Genomic DNA, 10,000 nt, shown 5'->3' on the forward strand with positions numbered 1-10,000 from the left:
GTGGTGGTGATTGCATTAGATTAGGTGGTGAGCTGGTGTGGTTACGTTGTGTTAGTGAGGGTTCTGGTGGTGGTGGTGGTGGTGGTGGTGGTGGTGGTGGTGGTGATGTTACTGCTACTTCTACTACTAGTGCTACTATTATTGCTGCTGCTGTTACTACTACAAGCATTTATATTAGGAAATTGTATTGTAACTCCTTTTCCTCTCTTCCACTACTACTACTACTACTACTACTACTACTACTACTACTACTACTACCATCACTACCACTACTTGTAACTAATACTGTTTTTAATACACAGATCGATAAAAACCCAGTTATCAGAGAGAGAGAGAGAGAGAGAGAGAGAGAGAGAGAGAGAGAGAGAGAGGGGGGAGAGGGAGAGAGTTGGCATGCAATATATAGTCATTTAAAAGCGTCGTTTGCCATAAAATAAATGAACAAACACACGCGCAATTTACCTGTTTATTCGTATGTGTGTTTGTATCAACAGCGACGATTTAAAGTGATATTCTGCATTTCAACTTTATGTACAACTATGTTTGTGTTTCCAAGAACTTTAAGCGCGTGTACTCTTTAAATTAAGTGACGGAAACACACACACACGCACACGCACGCACACACACACACACACACACACACATGCACACGCACACACAAGAAAAGGAGAAAAATGCTAAATGAGTGAGAAATGCAGACAAAAAGTGAAAAATAAAATAATGTGAAGAAAAATAGGATTGCGAAAACACGTGAAGAAAAATATTATACAAAACTAAATGACTAAGTGGAAAGTATATTTGAAAAGTTAGAAAATCATTAGTAGTTGGGAAAACAATGATGATAAACTGCACAAGAGGAAAAAGAAATGAAAAAAACTGAAGAATATTACGAGTATAATTGAAACAGTAAAAAGAAAAAAAAATGAAAAACAAGATATAAAAGAATGAAAAACTGTGAAAAAGCATAAGAATAAAGAAAATGTAGAAAGAAATGATAAAAACTTGGAGAAATATAAATAAAAAACAAAGTAAAAATAATACACAGAAAAAACCCTAAAAACAGTAACAAAGAAAGAAAAAAAAAAATGATAGAAATATAAAGACGACGAGCAGGAAGGGTAACTTTTAGATGCACATTTTCCCTTGACAAACAAACACACAGTACCTACAGGCAAACAGTCTTTCCTCTTTTTAATATTTTACACTCTTCACCACAGCCTTGCAATTCAATCCAACACAGCCTTCCACTTCTCTTGAAACAAACAAATGAGTAAATAAATAAGTACATGGGAAGTGTGGCAGGGAAGGAATCAATAAATAAACACAAAGAATAATAAACGAAAGGAGGAGATGAGATAAAAGGATGATGGTGAATAAAAGATAAAATAATAGGCAGATTGACAAGTACATTTACAATTCAAAAGGTAGAAAACAGGTAGGAACGAAAACTGACACGTAGATTTTTATACACCAGAAAGGTAGATAAACTAATAGATAAAAAAGACATTAAAATAGAATACACAGACTTACACAAAAGAAGGATGGGTAAACTAGTCGTTGAAATAAAATTACAGATTTAAATTTACGACAGGTAGAGAAAAGAGTGGCAAAAATTAACAGTTATGAAATGAGCAGGAGTAAGAATAGACAGACAAACGTAAACCAAACCATGACAGTAGGGAGGCACGTAACATTTAGACAGGTAAGAAGAAAAGAACACGTTGAGCATGTGGGGAGATACAGAGAGACAGGTATGGACAGGTGGACAGGCAGGTATGTAGACAGGTGAGATGATAAACAGTGGGCCAGTACGGGATGACGCAGATGAGAGACGTTAAGAGAAATGGGAGGCGGAAAAGAGGAGGACAGGTAGTGGTCATAAAGAGAGAGAGATGCGAGGGGTAATGTAGGTCACAGTGAACGGCAGAGTGTGAGGCGTAACTTTGTGGTTTTTGAATGCAGAATCACAGGAAGGGAAGTTATTGCTCACTGTAACTTTCTGGTTTTAATAAAGGTGAAGGATGGAAGAGTTATGGTTTGTTCTTAAGCTTATCAGTGCAAGAATAACAAGATGAGAAGGAAGATATGTTTGCTGTTAAAAAAAAAGGCAGGAAAAAGATAAATAGCAAGGGAATTAAATATATGAAGAATATAAACAGAAACTGAAAAAAATAGAGAAGAAAAAATTAGATAAAAAGTAAAGTCTGATATTTGCCTCAAGGTTGAAAGAAAAAAAAACGAGAAAAAAAAGAAAACAAAAAGTAAGAAAAAAAAAATACAAGATTCAAGAAGCAAAAGAGAAAAAGAAATATTTATACAACATACACAGGAGTGGAAAAATGAAAACAAAAACACGGGGAAAAGAACAAAGGAAACCAGTACCTATGCAAAGGAAGAAAAGAAAGGAAAGAAACAAGAGAAAGGGAAGCAAAAAAGTCTACCCCAACAAAAAAAGAAGACCCACAACACAGAACACCGAACAGGAGTAGGAATGAAAAAAAAAAGAAAAAAAAATCAGGATTGAAACTAAGAGGAAGAATGGCAGGCGTAGAGATAAAGATAGAAATATAAAGCAAAAGAAAGAAAGAAAGAGGGAATGAAGGAAGCGATGAGAGGCAGAGAATCAGTCCTTCAGTAATTGAGTTTAGAGTAAAAAATCAAATATAATAGAGAAAAAAAAAGATCAAACGAAAGGAAGTCATAACCAAAAATATAAAGGAAGAAAAGAAGAAAACGATGAAAGACAGAGAATCAATCTTTAAATGAACGATGAAATAAAAAAAAACTCAAATACGAGAGAAAAAGAAAAAAAAAACAAGGAAAACCACACTACAACTGAAGACAATGACAACAAAACCAAAAAAGAAAAGAAAAGAAAGAAACGAAAAGAAATGACAAGCTTGGAGAAAAATAAATAAATACGAGAGACGAAAGAAAACAGAAAAGAAATACAAATAAAAAAAAAAAAAAAAAAAAACAGCACAAAAATCCCCCAAAACCCCAAAACCACACGAATGATTCCACCATCAACAAAAACTCCAGCACCAAGACTCACAAAGGACGGTGAGGTTGGCTGCGTGACGGATGGCTCGCGCATTGCCAAAAGGTGTAACTTGGCACTGGAATTCCCCATCATCTGACATCTCAACGTTGGTGATGTGGAGGTTGTGGATACTGGCGGCCTCGTCCCCAAGCACCGTGTAGCGAGGGAACCCTGGGATGCTGCGGTTGAAGCCTGCAGGAGACACGAAGACAAGAGTTAGTAAGGGGTTGTGAAGGTGAGAAGGATGTGCTGGTGGTGTATGATGGTTTAGGATGGTGTAGGATGTTCGAGGAGAGAGAGAGAGAGAGAGAGAGAGAGAGAGAGAGAGAGAGAGAGAGAGAGAGAGAGAGAGAGAGAGAGAGAGAGTGTTATATATGTAAAAAAAAGTGTTGTTTGATCTGTTTTACTTAAAGTATCTGCTCACCATACCCTACACACACACACACACACACACACACACACACACACACACACACACACACACACACACGGATATTTAAAACGAATTATATATAACCGATAAGTGAAATGAGAAAAATAACAATAAATCTCTCACACACACACACACACACACACACACACACACACACACACACACACACACACACACACACACACACACACACAAACACAATTATTATCATATCCTTAAAAAAAAAAGCAAAAAATACGAGCATATTCTATTATTCTTTCCATCCGTTAGCAGCGAAGCGAATAAATTGTATATCACGCGTCTAACTAATGACTCATCCGCTTGTTTTATCTATCTATTTATCGCGTATCTATTTGATCTATCTATTCCTATTCATTTATAAGAGCCCGCTTAATCAATGCGGCGAAATTAACATTCAAAACATGGACCTTTTAGTGAATGTGTCTGGCAATTATTGTGACGCATTGAACGGTGAAACAATAACTGACACTTCAGATAAAGGAAAAGAAAATACATCAGCGTTCATTTCGGCTCACCTCCCTCCAGATTCTCATAATAGATAAAGGTTGTATTCGTTCGTTCATAGAATAATGAAAGAAGTGGCGGAAAAATAAGAAATGAAAAGGGTAAAATGGTGAATTAGTTTCGATAGTTTTTTTTTTCATTGTTTTCTTCTTTTTAATGATATGGGTATGTGAGAAAATGAATTAATGTAAATAGAAAAGAAAGAGAGAAAAGAGAATGGTATATTAGATGTCTCTCACTCTCTCTCTCTCTCTCTCTCTCTCTCTCTCTCTCTCTCTCTCTCTCTCGCTTTCAGGTAATATGGAGATAGACAAAAACGTTTCTCACTCCAATTAAAAAGATAACAAATTCAAGTAAAACAAAAAGAAACACAATAAAAAATAAAACAAGAAGGTTCACAACTCACAATACAAATAAACAAAAGAATTCCACCACGCAAAAAATTAAGAAAACTTGCCATATTATGTAAAAAAAAAAAAATAGAAAGAAAAGGAAAAAAAATGTGTGTGTGTGTGTGTGTGTGTGTGTGTGTGTGTGTGTGTGTGTGTGTGTGTGTGTGTGTGTGTGTGTGTGTGTGACTGAGAGAGCTTAAGAAAACTCCTCAAAGTCTCTCTAAAATACGAAACTGGATAGACCTGTGAATGAAAACTCTTGGGTCATATCCCGCCATGTTTGCCTTACTGCTTTTGAGAGAGAGAGAGAGAGAGAGAGAGAGAGAGAGAGAGAGAGAGAGAGAGAGAGAGAGAGAGAGAGAGAGAGAGAGAGAGAGAGAGAGAGAGAGAGAGAGAGAGAGAGAGAGAGAGAGAGGATAGAAAGTTTGAGGATGATAAAAGAGGTGGGGAAAAAGTGGGGGAAGAAGAAAATTCGAGGCAAAAGAAAGAGAGTAGGAAGGAAAGAAGAACAAATGAAAGAATGGGAGGGAAAATAAAAGGAAAGAAAACGGATAAAGAAAACTTGAAAAATAAATAAAAAAGATGGTGATGAAAATTGGCCATTGCATAATAGAAATGAGAATGAGACGAGGCTTGGAAGAGGAAGAGGAGGAGGAGGAGGAAGAGGAGGAGGAGGAAAAGGAGGAGGAGGAGGAGGAAGAGGAAGAGGAGGAGGAGGACATAATTAGAAAGTCATGAAAGGTAAACATTAAAATAACTGGAGGAAAAAAATGAAAAAATGAAAAGCCAAGAAAATACCAAAATATTTAAAGAAAGAGAGAGAGAGAGAGAGATGAGAGAGAGAGAGAGAGAGAGAGAGAGAGAGAGAGAGAGAGAGAGAGAGAGAGAGAGAGAGAGAGAATGGTCCGTCAAAATTGTGAAAGAGACAGTATGAAAGACAGAGTTGGTTTTATGATGGCAATGAGAGTTATCTTTACCTCCAGCATCCTCTCTCTCTCTCTCTCTCTCTCTCTCTCTCTCTCTCTCTCTCTCTCTCTCTCTGCAAGGTGAGGAGATGTGAGGGAAAAAGAGATATATGAGGAGGTTACGTGACAAATCATGATATATGTTCGTTTTCTTCTTTTTCCTCCTTTCCTTGAGAGAGAGAGAGAGAGAGAGAGAGAGAGAGAGAGAGAGAGAGAGAGAGAGAGAGAGAGAGAGAGAGAGAGAGAGAGATTGGTTGTTTTGTCTCTTTTCCATAACTTTCTCTCCGTCTCTTTCTATTTCTATCTGTCTGTCTCTCAGTCTGTCTCTCTCCTCTCTCTCTCTCTCTCTCTCTCTCTCTCTCTCTCTCTCTCTCTCTCTCTCTCTCTCTCTCACACACACACACACACTTAATCTTTCTCACAATCCTCCCATTCTCACCCCCACACACACGCACACACCCACAACACACACACACACACACACACACACACACACACACCACTAATGTTTACACCTGTCACTTTCTGTAGAGCTCGAAAACCCAATGCTCTGCTTCTCGATATATTCAATTCCTCGCTACTCTTCTGTCCCCCTGGCTGCGATAAAGTAGGTGTGGAGCAAAGGGCGCTGTTTTTCGACCCTTTCCTGTGCAGTGTTCAGATGTAAAGTAATAGATGAGAGAGAAAGGGAGATGAGAGAGAGAGAGAGAGAGAGAGAGAGAGAGAGAGTTAGAGAGAGAGAGTTAGAGAGAGAGAGTTAGAGAGATGTGAGAGTGATGGAGGGAAGTTTGAAAGAAGAGAGAAAAAAAGAGATGGGTTATAGGAAAGAAGAAGATAAAGAGAGAGATGAGAGATAAAGAGAGATGAGAAAAAGATGGAAACAAATTTGAAAGAAGAGAAGGAAGACAAAGAAAGTGATGGGTTAGGGAGAATAAGAGAAAGGGAAAGAAAAGTAGAAGAAAAGAAAGAGAGATGAAAGGGAAAGAGAAATGAGAGATGAGAGTGATGGAAGAATATTTGAAAGAAGAGATGGAAGACGAAGAAAGTGATGGATAAGAGGGAATAAGAGAAAAAAGAAAGATAAAGTGGAAGGAATGAGAGATGAGAGAGAAAGACGAGAGACGAGAAGGTGATGGAGGAAAGTTTGAAAGAAGATAAGGAAGACAAAGAAAAGAATGGATAAAAGGAAATAAGAAAACAAGAGAAAAAAAGCAGAAAAAATTAAAGGTGTATAGTGTAATTGTAGTGGTGGTGGTGGTGGTGGTGGTGGTGGTGGTGGTGGAATGAACTGCGTATATATTTAAAGATTGTAGAGGAAGTGAAATGCATATTGTATTTTCTTTTATTTGTATTGTAGCTTATCTAAATCTGTATATCTTGTGCTGTAGTGGTAGTGGTGGTGGGTGGTGGTTGTGGTGGTGGTGGTGGTGGTGGTGGTGGTGGTGGTGGTTCTCTATTTACTTTTACTTAAGTGAATCGTGTGCATAGAAAGCTGTAAAGGAATTCGCCTCGTTGAGTTTATATTTTTCGTAGTTTGGGTAGATGTTTATGTAATTCGAGTCTCAAAAAGATTGCAAAGGAACTGAAATGCTGCGTTAGGTCTGTGTTAATCTTCCTGTCTGTCTGTCTGTCTGTCTGTCTGTCTGTATGTATGTATCCTTGTCTCCGTCTGTGTGTCTGTATGTATGTATCCTTGTCTGTCTGTCTGTGTGTCTGTCTGTATCCTTGTCTCTGTCTGTCTGTCTGTCTGTATTCTTGTCTTCGTCTGTCTGTCTGTCTGTATGTATGTATCCTTGTCTTCGTCTTTCTGTCTGTTTTTATGTATCCTTGTCTTCGTCTGTCTGTCTGTCTGTATGTATGTATGTGTGTCTGTCTCTATGTATCCTTGTCTTCGTCTGTCTGTCTGTCTGTTTGTATGTATCCTTGTCTCCGTCTGTCTATCTATATGTATCCTTGTCTTCGTCTGTCTTGTTTGTATGTATGTGTGTCTGTCTGTCAGCCTCTTCACCTCTCCTTCTCACTCTGGTTAATCCAAATCAAACCTTCATATTTAATTAAAAAGAATTACCCTCACTCACTTTTACGAGTCGCGGGAAGCAAAGACCCAATTTACCCTCTGAATTTATCAAGAGGACTCTGCCGCTGCCACTAAAAGCAGGAGACTTGAGCCAGGCAGCGTGAAGAGGCACAAGAAGAGGAGGAGGAGGAGGAGGAGCAGGAGGAAGAGGAGAAAGGATACAACACTAATCCCTAATATTTCTCAGGTATGGTTGTGAGGGAAGGATGAGGGGAAGAGGAAGAGGAGTGAGCATTAATTCCCCTTCTAAATATTACCCTTTACGTGGCGCCATGAGAGGATTGAGGGAAAGACGAGGGGAAGAAGTCAAGGAGTTAAGAGTGCAAGAAGGAGGAGGAGGAGGAGGAGGAGGAGGAGGAGGAGGAGGAGGAGGAAATCACACCACTTACCCATCAAAATACGTCTAGTGTGGCTGTGGGAAGGAGGATGAAGGAGGAGGCGGAGAAGGAGAAGGAGGAGGAGAAGGAAGCAGGAGGCTCGTTACGTATCACATTTCAGAAACCTCGCAGGAATCCCTCATGACACGTCGCCGTAGGAGAGACACACACCCGCACCTCTCACGCCTCCTTCACACGCTGGTGCCGGAGGAGGCGCGCACATCCCTCACCAGAATCACGGGGAGGAAGCGAGGCGCGACAAACAGGGGCGATACGTGATTTTGTCGTAAAGGAAGCAAGATCACAAGTGCTTCTGTTCCCCTCCTCCCTTCCCTTCCTTCCTCTCTTCCCTCCTGCTGCTGCCTCGCTTGTCACTCGGGTTATAAGGTCCCCGATGCTGGCAGTGTCTTAGCGGGGTCACGAGTTTTCCCTGATTACACGCGCCACCTCGCCTATTCCCTAAGGATTTATCCCCGCAGTCACCAAGGCCGGCGCTGCGAGAGGGGCGCGTGCGTGGGGAGGGATTAAGGAATGCTGAGTGCTGGGAAGAGGAGGAGAAGGAGTAAGAGGAGGAGCAGGAGGAAAAGGAAGAATAATCTCTCTCTTTCTCTTTCTTTCTCTCTCTCTCTCTCTCTCTCTCTCTTGCTGGTGGTAGTGTTTCGACTTGGGTAATTTAGTCTAGGCAAGAAAACGCCTTCCTGCTGTTTCTGCCTCTGCTCTCCCTACTCGCCTCCTCTTCCTCTTTTCCTCTTTCGTTGCCTCCTACATGCTGTTCTGGCTAGTTTTCCTCCTCCACTACTTCCCCATTCCTCCTCCTCCTCCTCCTCCTCCTCCTCCTCCTCCTCCTCCTCCTCCTCCTCCTTCTCCTCCTCCTCCTCTTTCTTGCAATTCGTACGTGTCAGAAACTCGAGTTTTTAGAAATTTTGGATCAGAGAATTTCGAAATCTCGCGTCTGTCTGAGGTTTGTTACAAGGAAAAACCCGCAGCTCCTGGAAACTAGAAGTGAGTGAGAGGGAGTGGAAGAGTGTGAGAAGGTGTGGGAGGGCGTGGGAGAGCATGGGAAGGCGTGGGAGTGTCCTAGCACCACAGAGAGGAGTCGAGAGCCCAAGAATCCCGCGAAACTCTTGGAACGAAACACTTCAAGCGCTCCTCAACTGGCGAGATTCGTAACGCTAGCCCTGTTTGGAGCCTCGCCCTCCTTCACTCAATCCGAGGCTGAGTGAAATGAGGCTCCGCAGCAAGGCACTGGTGGCGGAGAATGGGAAATGTATCACCTTCCCTTCAGTTGTGTTGTAGTTTATTGAGTTGCTTTCTTTTCTTATTGCTACGGCCACGCGAATGTCTATGAAGGAGAAGAGGGGGAAGAAAGGGAGAGGGAAGAGTAGGGGATGTTTTGAAGGAAAAGAAAAGGATCTGTAGGTGTTTAAAAGGAAAAGGGAAACGGGTTGAAAGTGTTTGAGATGGAAAGGAAGAGGTTAGGTGTGTTTTGAAGGGGTGAAGGAGGAGGAGAAAGAAAAAGGTGTTTTCAAGAGGGTTAAATAGAGTGAAGTTTTTGTGATATGATCAAATGTCGAGAAATTGTGAAGGTGAAGTTACAAGAGATCTCAGTGCTGTCTCTCTCTCTCTCTCTCTCTCTCTCTCTCTCTCTCTGCCATTCTTTCCCCTTCCCTTTCAGATTCCCTCTTCTACTAAAGTACGGTCATCTCTCTCTCTCTCTCTCTCTCTCTCTCTCTCTCTCTCTCTCTCTCTCTCTCTCTCTCTCTCTCTCTGTCTGTCTGTCTGTCTGTCTGTCTGTCTGTCTGTCTGTCTGTCTGTCTCTCTCTCTCTCTCTCTCTTTCTTTTCAAAAATTAATCCTTTTACTTCCATCCTTTATCCTTTCTTTCCTTCTAGACTTATCATTATCATCATCATCATCATCATCATCATCATCTTTAATACCTTCCACGTAACCATTTGAAAAAAAAAGAAAAGATGATAATAGTGATGATGACAATGATGACGATGACGATGATGATGACTGATGATGATGACGATGAATCACCCGTAAGTTGACTGCAAACACCAGCCACTAATTGGAACTAAGAGAGACAGGAATGCTGGGAATAGATTAACCCTCATCCACCACCACCACCACCACCACCACCACCACCACCACCACCACCACCACCATTGCAGCCGCCACCGCCG

At 40.9% G+C, this 10,000-nt stretch overlaps 1 protein-coding gene across 1 annotated transcript in view; it reads right to left on the reverse strand.

Annotated features, from left to right (window-relative positions):
- Nucleotides 1-10,000, reverse strand: part of LOC123512239 (nephrin-like) — a 114,134-nt gene that overhangs the window by 54,938 nt on the left and 49,196 nt on the right. The window contains 1 exon segment of the mRNA XM_045268499.1: nt 3,056-3,235. Coding sequence (XP_045124434.1) covers nt 3,056-3,235 — 180 coding nt within the window.

This window comes from Portunus trituberculatus, chromosome 33, assembly GCF_017591435.1.
Source record: "Portunus trituberculatus isolate SZX2019 chromosome 33, ASM1759143v1, whole genome shotgun sequence".
NCBI classification, from domain to species: domain Eukaryota; kingdom Metazoa; phylum Arthropoda; class Malacostraca; order Decapoda; family Portunidae; genus Portunus; species Portunus trituberculatus.